This window comes from Poecilia formosa, unplaced genomic scaffold, assembly GCF_000485575.1.
Source record: "Poecilia formosa unplaced genomic scaffold, Poecilia_formosa-5.1.2 Scaffold7, whole genome shotgun sequence".
In the NCBI taxonomy this organism is placed as follows: domain Eukaryota; kingdom Metazoa; phylum Chordata; class Actinopteri; order Cyprinodontiformes; family Poeciliidae; genus Poecilia; species Poecilia formosa.
The window spans coordinates 2,646,755-2,670,940 of record NW_006799946.1 but is presented as its reverse complement, the minus strand read 5'-3'; the positions used below and the strand labels follow the sequence as shown (position 1 = coordinate 2,670,940).

Below are 24,186 nucleotides of genomic sequence, written 5' to 3'. Positions count from 1 at the left end.
AGGTCGTCTGAACTCATCTGAACTGCGTGCCTGCGGGGAAACGCGTGAAAAACCTCAGTTTAATTGCCAAATAAGAAAAGTTTTCCAAACTCCCTCTCAGCAGTAGCCCAACACACACGCACGCACACGCGCCTAATTACCATACCTAGGATCCCACGGCTCAGAAACGGCCCCCCTCCATCCATCCGATTGGTCCTCTTCTGTAAACAAGCGGCTGCATATTTAAGCTCCTCGCTGCTGATTGGCTGAAACCGCCGTCACTCCGGTTTGCGGCTCCTTATAAGGTGAGCGGCTCCGGCAGCTGCTGTCACAAAGCTGATGAGATGAAGCTGCAGCAGCAGCAGCACCAGCACCAGCACCACCACCACCACCACCACCGAGGAGCGACGGGCGCAACTCCACAGTTTTAGCCGTAACTATGATCGCCTTCCCGGATGTCTCCATCTCTTCGATCCCCTTCACTTTAGTTATGTGTTTTTCTTTGTAAGCTTTTTTTTTTTTTTAAATTATCATTTTAATTAGGTTTTTTTTTTTTTTTTTTTTTTTTTTTTTGGGGAAGGGGGGAGCATGTGTTTAATTTTGCGAGGATTGCAGAGGTGCCAGAGGGAGTGAGTTTGGGCACTATGCGCCGCTGGGATCTGATTTGCTCCAGGAAGGCTTATGGAATATTGTAGCCCGGTTTTCCACAACCTGCATGCCTTCTGGTCCAGCCCCGTGAAGAAGAAACTTCTCCTGCTCAGCATCATGTTCGTGGTCTGGGTTTACATGCTCTACTCCTGCGTGGGCTACTGCTCCACCATGCCCGGCTTGGTGATGGTGGACACCCCGCGGGGCAAGGAGACCGCTCCGGCGACGGGCAGGCGGTCGGACCTGGTGTCAAGACTGCTGGCCAAGCCTCAGCCCTGGGAGGACGTGGAGAGCGACTACGAGGAGCCGTCCATCAGGACCGCGGCGTCCAGAGACCTGCTGGACGCGGATAGAGACAGAGTTCCGGATCCGAGCGCCATGTCCAGCTTCTCCAACGGCTCCGGGAGCAAGAAGCTGCCGCAGGCGATCATCATCGGGGTGAAGAAAGGAGGGACGCGGGCTCTGCTGGAGTTCCTGCGGGTGCACCCGGACATCAGGGCCGTGGGAGCGGAGCCGCACTTCTTCGACCGCAACTACGAGAACGGACTGGAGTGGTACAGGTAATAATAATGATGATGATAATTTCAAAATTCGTTATTAATTAAGAGATAAAATCTTAAATAGCTTTTGTGGGCTTATAACACTATGGGAAATTTAAGAGATGGAAGACGTTCAGTGGGGGGGAGCTTGTTTCTGTTACTTTTTGACGCACAGCTGCATATTTACATCAATCAAGTTTGGCTTAAGAAGGCGCAATTGTAATCTTTATAATAAATAAGACGGAAAATTGAGTGAATGAAACTGGAATTTAATTCCGATCTCGGCATAATAAAATGAGCAGACTTGCGTCAAATGTGACCTCTGTTCCGCTTTAAGCATTTTTAGCCTCATTAGTGAATCGACGCTTAATTTTTCCGGTTCTCGTAAGCATGTAGCTTAGTTATGTTTTTTTAAACATATTTTGACGCTTATATGAAGCTGCTGCAGCCGTCTCGGACGCCAGTTCTGCGATGCGCAGTGATCTCTGTTGGACGCGGCGCAACACTGCACCTCCACCCTCAAGGCGCTTCTGTGTCAACTTTTTTTTAATAGTCGAAGGTGTCGCGGCCCAATTCGCTGCACTTTCGCACGCAAACACCGGGAGGCTGAATAAACGCGAGTTTATGCTGACTAAAGTTTTGGTGTTGCAAACTCGGACCCTGATTCTGCGATACGAAGCGTCATGTTAACTCCAACTTTGCGTTGTTGATTGATTTTTTTTTTCAATTGGATTGGATCTATACTTACAAATCCTACCGACCTCTTTTGTTCTTTTGGGAATTTCATAAAGTAAATATCAGGCAGATCAGGGCTGATTGAAACTTGTATGAATTATTCATCATTCTAACATCCGTCAGGATCCTTGATTGTAATTAACAAGCTAAATTAAGAGATAAATTTATCTCTTAATTTATATAATGAACTGGAACAAAAAGTGATTACCCTTTGACATAGGTAGAGCTTTTGAGAAAAAAAAATGTTTTCTTCACAAACAGAAATCATGAAGTTCATAGAGACTAATTTACATTTAAAACATGCAGTGATTTTTTTTATTTATTTTTTTGCTATTGTGAAATATTCTATAGAAACGGTAAAATACCCTGGAATTAACACAATTACAGTACTTTAATAATAAGTCATGATCCTTTTAAGCTCATGTAGACTTCATTTCTGAATTATGATTTTAAGATAGCTACCACATGGCTTTACCTTGTTTTAAAGAGCTACTACTATCATCAACTCTTCGATAAGTGTCTACATTTTAAATCTCTAATATTACCTGAGATTTGAATTGCCGTGCTTCATGAGGGGTAAAAAAACAACAACAAACAAACAAGAAAAAAACAAATCCAGAACCTACTCACCCCTAAGTTTTGTTTGTGCTCCACAAGACCCTGTCAGGAGAAATGTGTGATATGAACTGAGCTTCCACCGTTGGAGTGAAAAATGTGAATTGCTTTGACTGCAGCAAATGTAAGCTAATGACATGGGTGCCATGCAGTTCATGCTCACTGAGCCAACGGTTTGTTTTGTAGTGTGAGGCAAATGCTCCAGGAAAGCTTCAGGCTGATCTGGTAGAAAGTCATCAAGAAACTATTGCAATTTGGTTTTCTATTGCATAAGCAGCAACTGTAGCCAGATGCCTGTTTATCAGTAAAAAAAAATTAAAAAAAAATCCAGTTGTAGTTTTTTAGATGAAACCAGATTCGCGTATAAAACCTGCGTTGCAATTGCAATTAGAATCTAAATCACATTTTGGCTAACTTGTGCGTGTGCAGCGTTTCTTGTTCTGAACTTTTTATAGTGCATTTGTGTTGGAGCATGGCCGGCTGCACTTATCGGTACAAAACAGCACCGTGCATGAATCTTTAATCTTTACTTATTCCTTTCTTTCTCTTCCTGGAGCTTCCTGTAATTATTTTAAGTGAATCTTTGGGCTGTAATTGTTGAAATTTGATCAGATAATTTTACTGGGGGCAGATGCGTACTGGAACACCCCGGTAAAAAAACACAAAAAAATGGGCCCGGCAACGCCTATGTTTTGGGGGGGAAGGAGGGGAAAATAAAAGAAAAGTTGGTGCACTCTTTCATCCTTTTCTACCGTTAGTTTGTCAGTTGGTTCTAAACAGTGTAAAAAGGGGGATTTAGTGAACAAAATGAGGAGACTTTGTAGAATAAAACCCCTTAAACCAACTTTATCCTGTTCATTTACATCATAAAGTGTTAATGTGAGGAGCTGGAGCACTTTCGAGCTTAATTACTGCATTTGTTTGCGCTCAACACAATCAGACGCCATTTGTCTTTAGTAGATTTCACTTATTTGGTCTTTTTTTCCCTATTGTGCACAGGTTTTAAAGCCTAATTAAGGTTAAACTGCGGTTTTTAATCCTCATCAGTTACTTCGACCGTTCGTAAAGCAGCTACTGAAATTACTTGTACATTAAGATCACCTTCTTTATTATTTATTTATTTTTTTGTCTCCACACGGTTAGGGTTTTGCAGGAATAACGAGAACCACCTCGGGGGTTAATAATGAACAAATGGATGTTTAAATATCCAGAGTATTACGCTTCAACAATGTAGAGAGGGTGGAAAAGTTTCCGAATTAGAACCAAATGTTGGGAGCATTTGAAATGGGGACACCAGTCCCTGGCCTGTGTGATGCTTTGTGCGCCTGCTGTGATACAAACTTTGATTTACTGCCACCAGTTTGAAAGTTTTGGGGACTGTGCAGGCAGGCTGCTATTTTACTGTTTCCACCTACGTAGTTTGCAACTGCATGTGGAAAAGCGTCTCTGCAACGTCTCAGGCTGTGAAATCTAATACTGATCTTAAACTCTGGGAAGAAGTCAGGACTTTAGCTGTTTTTTTTTTTCCCTGGTTGCTTAAATTTGTGTTTTAGATTCTAAGTTTACTATAAGAAAAAGTTATTTGAAAAGCATTTGAGTTGAATTGGATGTTTTAAGGAAGATTTTGTTCAAAGCTTCTTCAGTATAATTGAAAGTGAAATCTGTGATGACATGTTTTTTTTTTTTTTTTAATTTTCTGGAGAGAAGATGGACAGTGAAAGGAAGTCATACTTTATTCATCACCAAGCCCTCCTGAGTGTAATATTAGGATCTGATACTGGAGATGACTTTGGGGAAAGAGATGGAATTTTCCAGACAGAAGGAAAACAGGAAAAAAAAAAATACAAGAGCTGCATGGCATTGAAATTAAATCTATGGCAGTCTGATCATTTGGACAGAGATTGAGACAGTTATTAGTGTATGAGGGGTTGTGCAACTAACCCTCCTCTTGTTTTGTTTGTTCATTTGGACAATCTCCCAACCCGTCCCCTCCCTCCTTTCCGGAGACACGTTTATAGCTGGAATTCCACAAAGCGAGTGTGAGAGAGGAGGAGGTGGAGATAACAACTCTTATTGTGGATTTCTGATGTCCTCTGACAGTTTTTATTTGTGCCGAAGACAAAAACATGTGATTCATGCGTTTGACCGAGGGGTCCTCATATCAGGAGGTACACATTTTCACTGTGTGGTCAAGCATGAACCGGCCTAAAGGAACACACATACATTTACAAAGAGGCCGTTGGAGCTCAAAGGGTCACGGTGTGAACAGAAACATTGATTCATTAGTTTCTGTTTGCACCTGTTTCACCATTATGCAAGATGTTTTTCTTTAGCTAAAACAAATATGTATTCTAAAATAATTTATTTTAAGAACTCTCAAAAATTGTGTGAGATGCGGATAAAAGTTTCTTTTATTGAGTTTGGACAGTTAAAACTTCTATTGTCCAAAACGCAGTCATAAACAATGATAATTACAAACAATTATAAAGACAAATAAAACATTTATTTCAAAGAGTAGTTAAAGAAAATGTTATCTTGTATTAAACGGTTAATAAATGTATAGTACTTTGAAATCAGTTTGTAACCTAAATTACAAACTGAAATACATGGAGAAATTTGAGGAAATTTTAGTGTAAAGAATATATTTAATTAACACAAAACAAAGACTAGTGGAAGTCTACGAATTTGTAAGGGAGCCTAAAAAGTGGAGATGTTTTGATTTGTGGTTTGACAGACGTATCTGTCTTGTGTTTGGGCTATGAAGGAAGATGAACTGCCATACATATCTGCTGCTGTAGGGGGCATAGTTCATCGTTGCAGAATTGACACAACTGAATCTACAAAAAAACTGCAGCATCGACCAATTATAACATAACTTAACCTCATGCTGTGCTATGCGGGGGCTCTGTCTACACTGATAAAGATTCACTCACCTCTCTATACTGAAAACACATGGAGCTTCCAATTTAGAACAGCTTGTTTCTCTCTCACTAATTCAGCTTATAATAATCTATTTGTGTGTGTGGAACATTAACCTCTCTTTCTGAGATGGCCAGTTGATGGTAAAATGTGGAGAGTGGAATTTGCATCCTGATCTGCAAAATCCACCTTTTATCCCAATACACATGCGCTATTCAGAATGGGAGCACATCCCTATGAGCACCAGTATTTCAAACATGACAGGACGCTTCCAGCTAGAGGTGTTTTTTTTTTTTTTTTAATGCCAACATACTCTGCAGGATGCAGAGATATACTGTAATACCAAAACTGTATTGTGTAAATGTTTCTTTTTTAAAATTCGGCAAATTTTAATGTTAAATGAAAAGGCATGTTGCATATTGTTTGAGAGACATAGAGTGGTTTTAAGTCCAACAGAATGAAATTTACAGAATTAATTCTACCGTCGAATCAATCAGCAAAATATTTTTATTCAAATCAGATGAATCAGATTTTTATAAAACATTCAATAAGACTGAAAATGGCGAGAGTTTTCAGATTTGATGCATTAAATTGATATAAAGTAAAAGTGTTTGTATACAGTATATCATTCCTACTTCTGGCTGATTGAATATTAAAACTCCATTTTATTCTTTTGACAGTAATGCCACTCTGAATCATCCTTCCATCACCTGAACCCCCCCCCTCACCCCCCAACCAAATAAAAAAAAAACAGCTGAAACATTTTTCCAAAGAGTTAATTTTATTTACTCTCACTGACTGCAGGCCCTTGTCTGTCAGCCTGTGGTCTGTGTTGCTCTTTTCATATTCCATTTAGCCATATTGGCTCAGATGGGGCTTTGATGTATAACTGCTGCTTTGTGGTCTTGCTGTCGTGTCGTGGGCTCTGGTCTCAGCTCGCAGTCAGGGCCCAGGCTGACGCTCCTCCCTTTAGATTTAAACCAGAAGCCAAGTACATGTTGGGGAGGGAGCGGACGGTCGCATGGACTTGTTTTACACAGTCATTTGTGAAAGTATTCACACTGTATGAGCTTTTTTTTTTTTTTTTTCTTTTTTTTTTTTTTTTGAATTTGGTCATGTTAAAACCACAAACTTTGTTTGTTTTTTGTTGGGATTTTAAGTGGTAGGCCAACGCAAAGCAGAGCATAATGAAGGCGAAGGAGAAAAAACAACATGGGTTTTCAAAATTTGGAAATCTAAAAAACGTTTGTCAGGTCCTCTTTATTCCACTCGCCCACAAATAAGATCCATTGCAACCGATTGCCTGGTAGTAGTCCACTTGTTTGATTATTTAATCTCGGTATGAATTCATCTGCTTGGTGCAAAACCTCAGATGTTTGTTCGAGACAATTAGGGAACAAACGGCAGCATAGGAACCAAGGAAAGCAGCAGACATGGCATGGAGGTTCATCTTACACACAGTCAGAGCTAAACTGGAATGGTTTAGATCAAAGCTTGTTCATTTGTTGGAATGGCCCAGTCAAAGTCCAGACCTAAAGCCAGTTGAGAAACTGTGTCAAGACTTGGGGAAAACTAATTCTGATGGAAAAAAAAAAAAAAAAAAAAAAAAAAAAACTCTCATATCTGTTTTCTACTTCGTCAGTATGCACTACCTTGTGCTTAGATGTGACACGAATCTCAATAAGATGCAAAGAAATTTGAAGTTGTGAAGCGACAAAACCTCCGTATGCAGTGTTTGCGCTGCTGAGAAGTTTGTTTTTCACTGGAGCACTTAGTGGTTTGTCAGTCATATGCTGGTTTCTGCTCTGAAACATCACAAGAGTTAATGTTCATGTCTGAGCTGTGCAGCTTCTGTTCCTCACATAATGCGGTTCGAGGCTCCGGCTGTTGTCAGGAGTCTGCTGGGGCTGAATTGGCGCCGTGCTGAGCAGGATGTCTCTCGGGTCTCCCTTTTGTATCTTAGCTGTGATAAAAAAAAATAAAAAAAAACTCTGTGGAGGTAAACAGACCCACAAAGCAGCATCAGCAGAAGCTACTTAAGGTGCTACAAAGGGACAAGTGGAGCATTGTTGGAAAGGAGGGAGAGACACTGTCAGACTCGGTCTGATTGCGGAAGTCTGCACGGTTTGAGAGCCGTTATCTGTCTCCTCCCTCTCTGATAGTTCTTAAACCGGTGTCGGGTACAGTTCTGGATGGCTGCATGGCCTTTTATCAGCTCGCTGCAGGAGCTCTCCTGTTTCCACGTAGGTGACCCGTCCGCTGTTTTGTTGCCACGCTGACCTCGCCCTGCTTCCTTCCTCTGAATGGCCAAAAAGGCCACCTGGTTCTATAGAGTGTCAGTGAAAGGCATCAAGCCCTGAAGAAGAGAAAGGGGGCTGAAGTGGGGAGGGTGTTGGAACAAAAAGTGTGTATTGCTAGTGTTTTCATACATTGGGGAAATGTTGTGGGGTGGCTTGGACAGGCTCAGCTGTGGAACCACAAATAATCTTCGTCTTCAATCACAAAAGGCTGCAACAGTCAAGACGGCGAACACAAATGTCACAGCGACTCGGCTCCTCTGGGATGAGGGGTATTGATCGGTCAGGCCTGATTGGAGGTGATGTATAGAGATGGGTTAAAGGCTTCGGACTGGGGGTCAGACCCACGACTGCTTGCTGACAGAGGCGGCGTGTTGACCATCTGCAGAGATACAGGAAGCTGCAAATCCCTCCATGGATTTTTTTTGGCAACGTGGTTTTTAAAAGCTTTACGGAATTATGCAAAAAGTTTTAAATCGCCACTGTTCGGAGTCAGACTCAGTCAGACGTGGTCTCAATCAGCGGTTCTCTGGAGGCTCTTTTAAGAGTCCTCAGAAACCCTGAAGGAGTATTGATTAAAAACTACTAAGTGCTCAAAATATGTAAAGATTTTACCACACTGACATCACAAACGTCAATGTTCATTCTGATTTCAGACCAGCACAAAGCAGCCCATAGTTGTGAATTTAAAGAAAAAGCAATTCATGGCTTTTGGATTTTGTGCATTTCAACTGGATATAGGTCTGGAGTTTAACTAGGTTGACCATTTCATTGGAAGTATGGCTGAATGTTTAGGATTCTTTTTCTGCTGGAAGGGAAATCTTTACTCTAGGTTCAATTATTTTGCAGCTTCAGGTTTACTTTTTATCGCCTTGATTTGGCTCCGTCCATCAACTCTGACCAGCTTCCCAGTCACCGCTGAAGACGAGCGTCATCAGAATACGATGCAGCCACCGTGCCTCTTTGTGTGGTTTGTGCAATCGGCAGGATGTGCGGTGTTTGTTTTTCCACCACACATGGCGTTTTGTAAGCTGTCTAATCTGTGTCCACTATGTGGATTGTTGCAGATTGATCGTGGGACTTTCTTCAAACAGTTGTTGTCGCCACTCTTCTGATGCTACATTTATGAAATCCGCGACAAATGGTTGTCCTGCTCAGATCCTTCCACCTGAGCTGTGGCTCTCTGCAGCCCCTCCAGGGGCACCATGGGCCTCTTGGCTGTTTCTCTGATTAATGCTCTGCTTGTTTAGCTGGATGACTCTTGTTATTGACTCTTTATCTATGCTCTTTTAATATTTGGATAAGAGATTGAAGTGTGCCCTGTGGGCCTGGCCTGTTGGTTTAGGTGGACAGCCATGTCTTGGTAATTTTGCGGTTGTGCCAGACTCTTTCTATTTTCAGATGATGGATTAAACAGCACTCTATGAGATGTTGAAAGCTTGGGAATGTAGTTTTGTAACACAACCGTGCTTTAAACGTCCTCCCCAAACAGACCTACCCCGTCCTCTTCATAATAATTCCCTATTTTTTTTTTTCCTCTAGTTTGTTCATTATCATATAGAATAAGGGTGAAAATTTAAAAGAAGAATCTCTGCTAAGCGCTGGAGCGGCGAGCGTGTAGGTGCTTCTTCCAGTTGTGGAGAGGAAATCCTGAATCTGGATGATCAGATACTTTAGATCTCAGCTTGTTTCCTGATTCCTGGAACTCCTCGGCTCCTCCAAGACTCAGCCAACCGTACAGCTGACAGCAGGTTCACATTCTCTGCTCAAACCCTCAATAACAACACACACACACACACACACAAAAGAGAGGTCCAGCTCCCAGTTACTCCCTAAAAAAAAAAAAAAAAAAAAAATCTCCCTTAAGCCGTCCCCTTTATGAAAACTTGCTCTCCACTCTTCCAGCTGTGCACTTGTGCCACTGACGAGCAAGAATAGTGTCACATGTTGCGCTCGGTTTGTCCATTCCTGGGCGGGGCTCGTGGGCAGGCCTCGCTGCTCTCTCTCTCCTTTTCGGTCAGCGCGGAGGCCCTCTTTCCCCGCTGCCTAAGCTGGCATGGCCTATTTAAAAACACACACGGTGACCGGGTGGGGGGGAGGTAGAGGAACGGAGAAAAGGCGCTTTTCAAGCCTAAATTACAACCAGTTAATAGTGAAAGGAGTGACCTGTGGAGAGGGGAGTGGCAGCACTGGGGTATGTTGTTTCCCCTAAACCCCCTGCTCCTGTTGTTCAGGGAAGACTATGTGGAAATAGGGGAGTTGGGGTGGGGGGTACGGAGGGAGGTTGACAGGAAGTTTCACACCTTAAACCTTAAACCTTTCATCGTGCTTAGAAATTTCTCATGTGACAACACGCTTTCTAAAAGCTTCATAAAAGTAGCTTTTTGTGTACAAGCAGCGAACAAGCCGTCCCTCTGTGAAACGTGTGAATCAGGCCCTTTTAATAAGGCGATAATTTGGATGTTGTTAAACATGTCAGAACAGATCCAGACGCCCTCCCTACGGAGCTGTTGGTCATTCGTGGCAGCCAAATAAACACTCACTGGCGCATTAGAGCAGCCCACCTGGAGGAGGAGAGAAAGAAAAACTCGTGCTAAAGATAGCTCGGCAGAGGAAGTCCTCGCTCATGTTCTGGGAAGAGAACCTGCCTAGATGCCACACTTGTCCCAGGTACAAAGTCCCAGAGGTGCCCATTAGAGCGCTGCAGAGCAGGTCTGCCTGTGGGAGAGAGGACATGCACGCCGGGCTCAGGCTGAGAGCGACCGAGGTCCCCTGAGGTTTCCATTAGCCTGGCAGTAAAAGAGCAGAGCTCATTAGAAGCCCCCCCGAGTCAAATCTCCCCTCCTGATTCACACTATCGCTTTCTGCTTTTCCACATAAGAGTCATCGGGTTCCCTCGTAAGCGCTGTAAAAACACTTTGACTTCAGGTCAGACAAAGCCGGCCATACGCTCCTCTTCACGCCAGTTGTTGTGCTGCGAATCGCGCAAGTGGCACAAATAACACGCAGGCAGCATCATATTTGGTAAACGGAGTCAAGTTATTCTATTCAAATACCTCCGATTTCAAAGTCTCACGTAAACACTCGTATTTGTGACAATCGAGTCACCATTTTTAATTTATTTTTATTTTCTTTTGATACCAAAGTATTATCTATATTGGACGGCTGCTGTGCATGGATGGATGGATGGATGGATGGATGGATGGGTAGCCAATTGACAAATTAATGAATGAGTCAGCTGTCCTTTCCATAATTTAATAATACGAAACTGAAACACAAAAACATAACCTAATCAAAAATATGCAGTAAAAAAATACTAGAAGCAACATAGGCGTAAATCAGAAAATCTCAACACATTGTGTTTCACTGTAGCCAGAAGAAAGATATATTTTTAATGGCTATTGTCAATGCATTACAACAGATACAACAGGTAGGCTGAAATGTAAAGGAAAGCATGGGATTACCAAAGGAATGTGGATGTTTCCCATTTTCCTCTGAATGCAAGCAGGTTAATTGTCAAGACTGGTGCTTTCTGACTCCATGCAGCTAATTACATGTTGGAACGTCAGGCTGTCTTTAGGAATTTGTGAAGCATTAACCTGCAACGACAGCTGCAACGTGAATGGAAGCAAAATAATAACCTCAACACACGGGGAGATGTGAGGGACATACTTTAAAGAGGAAATCCCCCTCTTCCTGACACACACAGTATGTAGTTCACCTGTCTTCAAAAAAGGTGTGCATGCCGTTACGGCTGACAGCCAATTCAAACAGGATGCAAAGCAGCTCCCTTCACTGCTTCTGTCTCGGCGCGTCTCGGGAGAACGGAGGGGGTGGCGACATGTATGTTCATCTCGAGTCTGTTTCATCTTTTATTCATCTTCACTGCAGAGAGATCAAGGAGTCATGTGCCTCCTGGTGCATGTCAAGTGTCAGGAAATCAGTCAGAATGCTTGATTCTGCCCACACACACAAATGCTACCACGCATAAGTCTTCACCTGGAGCTTCTCGTTCCTGGTTGCCCGTATTGTTTCCTTCTCCTCCCCGCCCCTACCTCCATTCTTTCACTGTCCATCGGTTTTTTTGCATCCCAGCTGTCAGCCACCCCAGTGCTGATGGAGAAGTGGAACCTGTCGGCCATAGAGTCTGGAAAAAGTATTCAGACCTACAGACGTTTTACGAATGTGTTTTATCAGGGTTTTATTTGTTACATCAACACAAAGTTTAATTGTGAAGTGTAAGGAGAATGATTTGTATGTGTGTTTATTTATTTGTATTAATTTACAACAGAAAATTGGAAAAGTGAATCCGGCATCTATATCCATTCCGGTTTAGTCTGACACCCATTAATAAAATCCAGTGGAATTGATTATCTTCAAAAGTCAGATTTAATCCAGCTGTCCTGGATTGGCCTTAAAGGTTTGTCAGATTAGCATCTTGAAGACCAAGGCACACAGCTTGTGGAGTTTAGTGAAGGGTTCAGTTACACACACAAAAAAGTCCCAAAACCTCTAAAAATAATAATAATAAAAATTTTTTAAAAAAAAACAGCATGGCTTGACTGTAAACCTACCGAGACATGGGCATTCCCTGCACTTTACAAAGAAGATATCAAGAAACTACGGCTCAGGTGAAGGAATCGATGGACGGAAAAGCTGTTAGACAAACGCTAAACAGATCTGGGTCTTGTGAAGGAGTGGGAAGATGAAAAGCATAAAAAAATATATATTTTTTTAGCTACGTTATGCAGGGGTGACATAGCAAATTGATGCAAGAAGGCGCTGTGATCAGCAGGCAGCCAGAGCTACTACGAAATGTGTTCAAATGGAGAAAAATCCTTCCATTTTGCAATTTTACCTTACTTTATGTTGCTCTATTTATATATAACTAGGTAGAAATACTTTTGATTGACATTTTAGCTCTGATCCCTCAGCTAACACCGATTGGCGCCAATTACGAGTGCTGAACAAATTTGGTGGTCGGCCTGAAAGTTTGCATGTTCTCGTCTCGCATCACGTCGGACAAACTCCAAAGATGTTGTTTGAGTGTCGGCAATGAAATGCACCCGTCATTTATGTTTCAAACCAGCAAAGCTTTTTGGGCAACCGCTTTAAAAGGCAGAAGAGAAAAATGGACGGTACTTGTGAAGGAATGCTCCCCCCGCCCCTCCCCAATTCCCCAGGGGACAGGAGGAGGTACTGCTATTTTCTGCTCGCTGCCATCCCTTTCACCAACTCCTCTGTTTTATTTATGCCACATGGTGGGCTGTCTCACGTCTCTGCAGAGTTATTAACGCTCTGTAATTCCACGCAGGCCCGAAAGATCCTTTATGGCTCTGCACATTCTTGGTTTGCATCCCAAAAGGTGCCAAAGAGCAGCAGATATACTTAAAAACACATTTTGAGAGAGCTCGGTGCAAAATTGAATAATTTGTGCTCGCAGACCGCGATAGTGTCAGAGAGGAATGTCTCGTGCGGCAACAGTTTTCTGTTTATTTCTTTTACTTTGCTATGTCTGATGTTGCCTCCAGAAACCAAGCTGGTTTGATCCCAGAACCAGTCGGGTTGGTGTGTGACCGCAAGCCCTGACTCTCCTTCTCTTGTTGTTGATTCATGGGGCCTGTCACTCACTTTCCCTCCCCTGCTCATATACACACGCACACCCACACGCATTCAGACTGTATGAAGCTCTACTCTGAAGTATCAGACTGCGATTTCCTGATTTCAGTTAAGAAATGACGGATGGACGGTTCACGTCTGTTTTGTTTACTCCGCGGGTCGGCGGATTCTCATGCCGTTCTGACTTCGTGCAGCTGCAGAACGAGGTTCAGGGGGCTTCTGGGAGCCGCATTCATCAACCCAGATCAGGACTCCAAATCTAAGCCTCTGAGTTTGAGTGTCAAAGTGTCAGCGAGTTTCTTTTTCTATTTTTTTTTTTTTTTTTTTTTCAGTCTGGGGCCGTTTCCTTCGAACTCCCTTCCTCTTTCCCATCTGATAAAACTGTTATCCATTGAAATTAGGCACACACTGTGAAACAAAAGCGTGAACACTACCTGTTCTAACTCCTCACTCCGAGCCAACCCATGTATCGGTGGCCACAGTTGAAAATAGTCAGCGGTAGCTCCAGTCAGCCTGACAGGAACTTTTGACAACAAGTAATCGGAGGAGGAATTTAGCTGTCAGATGGCTCTTCTCACTGTGGCTGGATGATATTTTCTCTCCTATATGCAGCGTCCTGAGTCTGTGATACTAGGCCAGCCTGAATTATTAATCCTTTTAGCAGACAGATGACTTAGATGGGGGCTTCTGCGCAGCCACTCTCTTGAGTTTCCAGTGACACCTTTACTCAGTGAGGCCTATAAATTTGAAACCTCGGTCTGATCAGACTGATGCGTCTGTGGCGTTGCATGGAGGTGCCTAATGTCCATGCAAACACAGAGGACAGGCGTATTATATGGCAAGCATAGAGGTAGGCATGCCTCTGCTTTTTGCATCTGCAAACCGCGTCAGAATGAAAAGCACAGGCCCACAGATCTCCTCCATCCATCTCTCTTGCTGAATGCTGCAAGACGCGAGTTTTAAAGAAGGCAAGTCTGGTTCTCCTCAGGGAGGAAATGAAGTGTCAAGAAGCTCTCCGTGGTGACATGCTAACACCTGGGCTCAGCTTCAAGTGCTGGAAACGGAGCAAAGATGAACTGTCCTCATTATTCCTTTAATTTACAGCAAGAGTTGTGCTCTGCAGTTAGATGTGATGTCAGACGTAAAGCGCCCGTGAGCCCATATTTCAAAACGCCTGGCTTCTGTGTGCGCTTTCCAAACATTTAGTGAGCAAACGGAATTGTGTGTGGCTTTCATCCGTACGTGTTTTGTTTTGTTTGTGCAATGCAGCTCGAATGTTCTCAAGGGTTTTGGAATTCAACACAGGGACACCTATATGTGACCGAGCAAGTTTTGCTCAGGCTGCTTGTCTGTCAGTGACGTGCAACTTTCATTTTTAGGGAATGAAGTTATTTCCTAATAATGCTTCATGAGAAGGGCTGAGTTCGGAGAACTGTTGAAAAGAAAGAGCTCCTTTCAGAAATCCTATCCCGATTTCCACCCTCCTCTTCTTCCTGTTTGGGAAGCGCCCCTTTTCTATCGAACTTCAAACCCTGATTCCAAGAGGTCGAGGGAACCCTGTAGATCAATGAAGAGGGCAGAAGGGTGAGGAACATGAGGAAAGTTCAGGACTTTCGACAAAGAACATAGCAACTGCCCGATTTTTCTTTTAGATTTTGTGTATTTTATCCTGAAAGGTTGATTCGGCATCCAGCTAATTTAAGCACGCTGTTGTTTTAGGCGACTACACCTCCCACGAGAGTGCAACTCTCACTTCAGGGTTTTCCATCCATAGAAACATCTCCAGGCAACCTTAAGAAGCCCGCGACACTAAAACCGCACCCTCTCTTTGCTCGCAGTAACGAAACACCCTCCGATTTGTCTGCATTTAAATAGACAATCCCTAATTTGAGATTCAAATCATTTTCAACTTCCCTGACATGCGAGACATTTGAAAGCATTTTATATTGACGAGAACAATTGTCAAATGGCTTCCTTTCAGAGAATAATGCTGTGACACGGGGAGCTCACTGGCAGCCTGTTATCGTCAAATCAAACATGACAAGTTTGAGGCAGAGGCATCATACAGAAATAACCCTTTTCCTGCCTCCCGTTTGGCTCCGGCAAGACGACGACTCTTTTAAAAAAAACAAGGGGCCAAAGGGCCACGTTGCCGGCCCCGATGTGAGGCCGTCATTTCACAAGGGCCTCTGTGGATTCGGTCTTATCATCGTGTTTGGTATGCCTTTCAACTTGGAAATACCCTCAGAGAGGCGGTTTGGAGAGGCAAACAATGAGAGAGTTCATAGTAAAGCAAATGAATTGAAGAGGGTGATGGTTATTTACAGAACTACTCTTCCTCAAGCCAGACGGTTGGACCCAGAGGAGTCGTTGTTATCTTAGGGGAGCAGGGTGTTGTTTGCACGGTGATTCTGGCACACGCTTCTCTTAAGAGCTCTCCAAAAGGTTTCTCTCACTTGATTTTGAAGGATGGAGAAGTGGTCCACTCATCCTGCCATCAGCACCCGCAACCCTCCTCCCCCTCCTCCTCTTCTTCTTCTTCTTCCTCCAACAACTCCTCTTCACCCTGCCCCCATCCCTGCCCCTCTGCCCCTGACCACTGCCCTGCTCACCCCTGCGCTCAGGAACAATGGTTCACTCTGAAAGAAAAGCAGGAAGAAAGAGGATCCCAGTGTCACAGAATTGCCTGTTTGGCGACGGAATCTCTAAAAGCAGCACCTCATAAATCAAAAAAGAACATAATGGTCATTGTTTCGCCAAGAGCTACTTGTTCCTCCGAAATCCCCCCCCCCCCCCTTTTTTTTTTTTTTTTTTTTTTTTTTTTTTTTGGCAGAAAGAGTAAGCAAAGTCAGAGGTTGGGATTTTTTATTAGTGGGGGTCCTTTTCTTGTCGATTTGGCGCTTTTAGGAGTTTCCTTACCACTTTTCTTTCTCTCTTGCTGTCAGACCCTGTCAGACCATCCCCTTGCTTTGTGCTCCTTCAACCCCCACACCCCCCCCCCCCCAACTAGATTTTTTTTTTTTTTTTTTTCCCCTCACAAAAAAAAGGCATTCCCTGAGCTTGGATCAGCATAATCTGTCACTTTGCACATTGTAACTCAGGCCTCCTCCCTATCTCCACGCTGCATTGTCGCGTTGAAATCGGATTAAATGGGAAGCCATTTGCCTTCTCTGGTTAGTCGTGGACTCTTTTTGTATGTTGGCACAGGGAATGGCGAAAAGCTTGAAACCGATATCGCCATTGTGCATCAAGAGAACGACAAACAGTCAGGCATGTTTGAGTCGCACTCCTTGATGTGCTGCATAAACAGTTTGAGTCTCGGTCCTGCAGCTTTTTAAAAGCATTTTATTTATTTATTTATTTTTTTTTATCTGCAAAAATGGGGTGTGCTCCTTCATAAAAAACATGAACCGGATCTGTTTTGATTACAATGGGCTACTAATGAGCCTCTGCATTTGATTTATTCACCCCTCTGATGTGTCAGCAATCAAGATGATGTTATCATAATTAGATCACTGGCGCTGCATTGGGATTACACAAATCTGCCAACACCATTTCCATAAAGCATTTTAATGGCTACCTAGCAATACCTTTGACCCCCCCTCTCCCCTCTCAACACAGAATCTTTTTCATTGAGATTGTTGCATGCTAATCTTTGCTTTGACAAATAGCTAATGCTGTATGAATTAGCCATTAGCTAGCTGGACACGAACTAAATTTAAGTGTTTTTCATGTGTATTTTGGAGCAGCGGCCCAGGCTCTGGGGACAGATTGCAGGATAGTGGGTGCACATGAAGCCTCCATTTTTCACCTTTCAGTCAACATACGTTTTAGGACTACAAAAGGATTAACTGTATTTGTGGTGTCAAAACAGTAGAATATGAGCGTTAAAGCCTTGAACAGGATGGAGCAGCAATCTTATCTGTGACCGTGTACAACCCGATGTCGGTGTTTTCTGTTTTCGCCAACATACCATCTTTTTTTCTTTTTTGTCCTGATAATTTTTTTGATTGTTCCTTGTTTTACTTAATTAAAAGTCACAAGAAAGCACTTAAAGAAGCTGATGCGTTATTAGTTGTCACCAAGATCAAAAGGCCTGCATATGAAGCATAAAACAAGTTATCTAATCAGCAAATTTGGTCTTCAACAAAATTTGCAACAATAGGTGCTAGCATTAGATAATAAAGTCTTCATCAGCAACCTTTACAAACATTTTCTGGGTTTTATGAGGAGGCTTTAGAGGCCTCTGTCTAAAAAAAAGGATTTTAGAGACTTGTTATGCAACACTCTGGGTACTTTACTGAACTAACCAGGTACTTTTAGGGAAATTATTGCTCACTCCTTCAGAACTCACTAGGTAAATTCAGAGGTTACTGGAAACTGCCTGTCAATTTCCAGAAGAGTGCCTGGTACGTTTAGGGGAAAGTAATCAAAACACATTGGCCGAGTAAGGTTGGTAGCCAGTAAGGTTGTTAAAGTAACCTTTAAGTTTCCAGAAACTACTCTCCAAGTACCTGTTAAATTTCCCTAAGAGAGTTTCTGCTAGGTTATGGGAAAGTAGCCAGAATGTTCCAAAGAGAAAGCTCTAATTTTAATGAAAGTTCAGGTTTTATTATAGTAGTTTACCACAGTGTTTGTACATTTAGACAAATTTACCACAATACAAAACAAACTATGAGAGAATACACCAAACTAGACCTTGAAAGAGTTTTTTATTATTATTTGTTTGGCCATGTCTTAGAAAAATCAGAGAGCTCATACCTTGAACCATTAAAAAAAAAAATATATATATCATTCATGCTACATCAAAGTATCTGTGTTCCTTTCTGGTCTAGTTTATCAAAATGGGAAAAGCAACTTGAGATACAGGACAGCTCTTAACACTGTCATCATATTGAAGCCTCTGCTCTTAGTCACTACTTCTGGCATCCAGTACGGGGAAAAAAAACAAAAAAAAAACACTTTCGCTTTTCCTTCAAGAGTAGTGTCTTTCAAGTAACACTTCATTATTTCTTCACATTTCAAAGCCTTCCAAAGAAAAAGCCTTCTCATATCAGATAAAATTAAATCCTTTCTTGTGTGTGTATGTGGCAACGCTATTAACTTTCATGGGTTATTTCTTTTTCTTTAAATTATATTTAGTTTTTTTTTTTTTTTTTCTTTGGTGAGACACAATTGCCTGCAGGCGAGTCAGCAATGCAGATTATCTGGTGTATAATGTGGAGCAAAGCACTTTTGGGCATCTAGTAAATGGATTCCACAAAACTATAATAAGAAGAGAAAAATATTGTCATTCTAATGTTTTTCTTGGTTTAACAAAAATGTATTAGGCACATATAATTAGACACATAATTGTAATTCCTTCGTTTTCTGTTGCTTTCAAAACTGCTAACTCTATCAACTGATCTGCAGTACACTTTACATATCCTTGTGCTTAGAATATGAATTGGAAATTGACCTAAAAGAAATCGGCATCAACGAGTCAAAACATCTCTACTCTAAAAACGTTGAACTCCAGATTGGCCACGTTCAAAACCTTCCACAGCAGCTTCACTGTGGTTGGTTGTGCTGTAATAACAGGTTTCTGTCTCTTGTCAGAAGCGAGATATCTTATGAGTGACTAAGCTTGTTGATGTTGGAGAGCTGCCTCCACTAATAGGTTTTTAAGCCCTACAACAAGGCTAAACAGGCTCAGTGAGTCATTGATTACAGAACGCGGAGCACTCCATCAAGTTGATTACATTATGCAAGACCTTTCTCAGATTTGTTTCCCCTCTCTAAACATTTTTTTTGTGTGCTTTTTCTTCTTCAGGGATCTGATGCCAAAAACCCTGGAGGGCCAGATCACCATGGAGAAAACGCCCAGCTACTTTGTGACCAGAGAGGCCCCCGCGAGGATATCGGCCATGTCCAGGGACACCAAACTGATCGTGGTAGTGAGGGACCCCGTCACCAGAGCCATCTCCGACTACACGCAGACTCTGTCTAAGAAGCCCGATATTCCCTCTTTTGAGAGTCTCACCTTCAAAAACAGGACTACGGGGCTCATTGACACCTCTTGGAGCGCCATCCAGATCGGCATCTACGCCAAACACCTGGACAACTGGCTGCAGTACTTCCCCATGGACCAGATCCTCTTTGTGAGCGGCGAGCGTCTGATCAGCGACCCGGCCGGAGAGCTGGGCCGCGTGCAGGACTTCCTGGGCCTCAAGAGGATCATCACAGACAAACACTTTTACTTCAACCAGACCAAGGGATTCCCATGCCTCAAGAAGGCAGAGGGCAGCAGTAAGCCCCACTGCCTGGGAAAAACCAAAGGGAGAACCCATCCGAACATTGATCCCGAGGTGGTGCAGAGGCTACGGGACTTCTACAGGCCCTTCAACATGAAGTTCTACCAGATGACAGGACATAACTTTGGTTGGGATTGAAGTCAAAAAAGACTTTCTTTTTTTTTTCTTTTTTTTTTTTCTTATAGGAGTTTTTTTTCTATGTAATTCATTGGCAAAAAAAAGGTGGAGATATTGCTATATATATGTAAAATGTACAGAAATCTATTTTATAATAATTTATTTTTATTTCTAAGCAATTAATTCACTAAGCTGCCTAACCAGATTTGTACATAACATCTGACCCATGTGTTTTAACATTCCTCATCTTAGGTTGGATTTCTCTGGCTCCCCACCTGTAGTCCTGTAAATTCCTGGTGCTGCACAACGCAGACGATCAGCAAAGACTGTAGTCGAAACTGTTTTAGAATAACTACTAAGGTAGAGATGCATCCATCAGTCGGCAGAGGTCAGAATTGCCCGATCGATTCCCTTGATCATCTCTAATCTGCGATCGGCAGGTCAAATACTGAATTTGATTTCTTTTCCCCTTATTAATTAAATGCATCGTCGCTAAGAATTCCCTCTTTTAAAACCCAAAATGCACAAGCAGACTGTGTATTTTGATGCAGTTTTTGTTTTTGTTTTGTTGCCGTTTAAAGATAAAGATTGGAGATACATGGTTTTATCCATGAAATGGGAACATTTTATAATCCCTTTATTTTCTTTTTGTTGGATTCAAAACTGCTACCTCTGTTTTATAACTTTTATGCGTTACAACCCCTTTGAAGAAAAAATCAAGATCAGCACGTCAGATTTAAGTAAATATCAGTATCGGCTTAGAAAAGCGCGATCGGTGCATCTCTATGTAAAAAAAGCGCCATATTACGGGTACAGAGTGCTCACAGACGTGGAGAGCACCTATTTATGTGCATTCTTAGTTATAGTTGTTGTATAACTTCATCCTGTCACAATGTGCTTCAGTTCATTCATACAGTCTGGTTTTCAGGTTCCTTGCATAGGCCTGAGCAGCAGAACTCGTCCTTTTCCACCCGGTAACTGGTTGATCAATAGACCTAATTGATACTCATTGTGTCACTCACGCTTAAAGTATACAGCTGCCCTTTTATTTTCAGTACTCCTGCTGTCTGCTCTAATGAGTGACCCATCCATCAAACAGTAAATCCCATTTCAGACCACGTAAGGCTCCATGTTAACATTATGCTAATCGGGTAAAGGTAGCCGGCAGATCGATTGGGCCTCCCCGTTCACTGCTCCGCTGGCTCAGAGCCAAGCTCCTGCCCTATCTGCTCAGAGCAAAGGTCACGCAAAGTCTCAATCAAATTTCCTTGATTTGTTGAGGAGAGGGAGGCGGGTCAGAGGGAGTGCGTGCCTTTCTTTTCACTGTGAAATGGAAAACCTTTGCAGGTGGCCGGAGATGCATATCTGCGAGAGCTCTAGCATACAGATGGGAGAGATGAGAAACACAAACGCCTCGCTTAAATGCCACTTGTTCCAACAGAAGAAGTCCATGTGGCGTGGTTTTTGGTCGCAGACTAACCAGTTCAAAGGAATAAAAGATTTGTTTTGTTGTTGTGAAGCACTCATGCCCCAACACGAAGAGTCGTGCAGAGTTTCCGTGTCCAACCTGTGGTGTCATCACAAAATCCCATTTTCATTCATTCATTCATTCATTCATTCATTCATGGCTTACATCTTCTTGCAGAAGTATTCATACCAGCTTTTTTTTTTTTTAAGTTTTCACATTGCAACCCCAAACTTTTATGTGTTTTTTTTATGTGACAGACCAACACAAAGTACTGGACAATTGTAACTTTCAAAGAAAGATGTGTGATTTTCAAAAGTTTTACAGGTGAAAGTTTGTGAAGTGTGACGTGAATTTGTGCTCACTCCCTTCTGAGTCAAAAACGTGCAAAAATCTTTTGATACACATCAAGAGAATGACTTTTACCCACTTCTCATAGCAAAATGACTAAAGTTGCCACCATCGTGTTTCAATGTGGGTATAGTGTGTTCGGTTATGTGCGTTTTATCTCAGCTTCATATAGCCGTTAGCTCGGATACACACGGCACACTTTTCACAGATATCTGTAAAATCAATTTTTAAAGTTATTTTTCAATCATTTAGCAATCATTCACTACTGTTTGTTAGTCTCACACATTAGAAAGTGACGCTAATTATTTTAATGTAACCCAATGTTTCAAAGTTCAAAGGGTATAAATACTTTTGCCAGGCACTAAATATACTTTATGCCTTATCCATATGTTATATGTTCACCTTTCACCAACTCATCTCAAATCTCAACTTGTTGCCAAAAAAATCTTTTGAGTTGCTGTCCCGTTTTATACAATTTACTCACTCTCTGCTTTTTTTTTATTATTTTGTTTTTTATCTCCCTTTAGTTTGAGTTTTTGTCTTTCTACTTGAATTATTGATATGCAAGATTGTGAGGATGTAAAGTTACCAGTCTTCGACATTCTGCAGCGAGGGGAATGCTACTATAAGGGCACAGAGTGGCATTTATGTGACCTACTGTGCAAAACTATGCTATGCACGCCTGGTGTAGTAGTCGTTTTTGTCAATGCAGGAATTATAGGAAGGGGTTGTCGGCATCCGGAGAGGGTTTTATGTGTTTGCATAGAGCTCAGGCTGAATGTACACAAGCTATACTCACATTAACTTTGAAGGTAATATTGCCACTCCACCGCCCAGTTTATCCAGTTTCTTTTTTTTTTTTTTTTACGTTTTGTGCCTCTCTAACCAACACAATTAGCCTGTTTCATTTATTTAAGAAAATGGTCACTAAACTGGTTACTTCCCCTTTTTTTCAGTTGAAACTAGCTGTCTCCACCCAACAGCTGTTAGCAGGGGGAATTTTCTTTTTCTTGTACTTTCTTTTGTGTTCACTCTGAGTAATGATACTCCAAGTGAGAATTAGTCTCCATCAACCCTTCGCTAGTGCAAAGTTTGAGCATAATTATTGATGACTTCTCCTATCAAACCGTCCTGTTCCGGAAGGAAAAGCCAGATATTTTCCTTAAGACTTAAAGGTGTACTGCAGTTAACTCTGGAGGATAAAACCAATGCAGTCATATGTGACCTTCGGCTTGCTGCGTTATGGTTGAGTTTTATTCAACCTGTTCTAAGATCTAAAACTGTTAAAAATGTTTCTTATCTGCATATGATATGATTTAGACTAGCAGATCTGTATGTACAAAAAAAGGAAAAAGACATGAAATTCAAGTATTTTGTTGTATGTACATCAAAGGAATTAATTTTACACAACAAAAAAGCAAAAATGGAACAGATGTTTCTAGATGAATCAATAATGAACATTCATAATATTTCTTTTTATGAAGAAATAAAGTATATATTTTACCAAACTATCATCGAAGTGACTTTTCTTTCCTTCATTTTCCTACAAAATGCAAATAAGTTGAGTGCTGAGTTTTAGCACAGCTTTACCAGAGGTGTCAGTAAATGTGAAAGGTGCTGTTGACGCCAACTATCTCTGAAATTGAAACCGACAATTCTTTGAAAACGTCTAAAAATTTCCCCAAAAAATAAGGGGCATATCAGCAGAATTGGGGTTTTTACCTATGAGAGCCCAAAGTGACAGAAGCACAATGAATCGTAATGCTCTGTAAAAATTACACTCCGGTTAGTTGAGACCGACATTGAACTGCTAGGCTTGCATACAACACACTATAATTGGTTGAAAGCCAACACTGCACATCACTATGAACATTCCATCCATACAAATACTCTAAACATGGAGCCAGATGCCGCAGCTGCTATGAGGTTCATGTCCAAGAACGTTTGTTTTTGCTTATACAAAGCAAGTCCTTTGTTCTTGTAATCAGACACACGCACACATACGCACGCACGCGCGCGTGCACACACACACACACACATATATATATATGTATAATATATGCACTTTCATATCAGCAATAACAGCTCGCTGTGTTTTTACAGACTTCTTTTGCATTCTGCTCCTAAGGAGCTCCGCACCAGAAGGCCACACCTGGGCATCACCTGTTGACTATTTTCCAGACAGTGGAATAACTTGCATCAAATTCCTTTGGGACCTATTTAAATTTACTCATAAGCTGCAACCACCGTCTCTCCAAATGTCTCAGACAGCTCTTTTGATCTTACCATGGTGTTTACTCTTTCAGCACTTGGGAGGCTTATGAAGCTAAATGTCTGAGGTTTGAACAGGGCAAACCTCCTTCAAAATGCTAACTAATGATATTCTAACTATGTGCATCGTGACTTAATGCTTAAATTCTGAATCTGCACAGGGTGTTTGTTGCTAGCTAAATGTGTCACCATGAGTTAACAGGCAGACTTATGTTACTTAGTGGTACATTGTCCCTTAAAAGACACAACTAATAAATAAATAACAAATATGACCTAATTTGAATGCCACTGTGCAATTTTAGATATGTTAAAAGTGGGTAACCTGATTTATTACAAAG

The 24,186-nt window shown here is 41.9% G+C and overlaps 1 protein-coding gene across 1 annotated transcript; it reads left to right on the top strand.

Annotated features, from left to right (window-relative positions):
* Positions 1–368: 368 nt before the first annotated feature.
* LOC103151368 (heparan sulfate glucosamine 3-O-sulfotransferase 3B1-like) lies at positions 369–23,083 on the top strand. Its single transcript, XM_007571388.2, has 2 exons — positions 369–1,187; positions 19,164–23,083. The coding sequence occupies exons 1-2, from the start codon at positions 661–663 to the stop codon at positions 19,780–19,782; spliced, it is 1,146 nt and encodes a 381-aa protein (XP_007571450.1). The 5' UTR covers positions 369–660; the 3' UTR covers positions 19,783–23,083.
* The last annotated feature ends 1,103 nt before the right edge of the window (positions 23,084–24,186 follow it).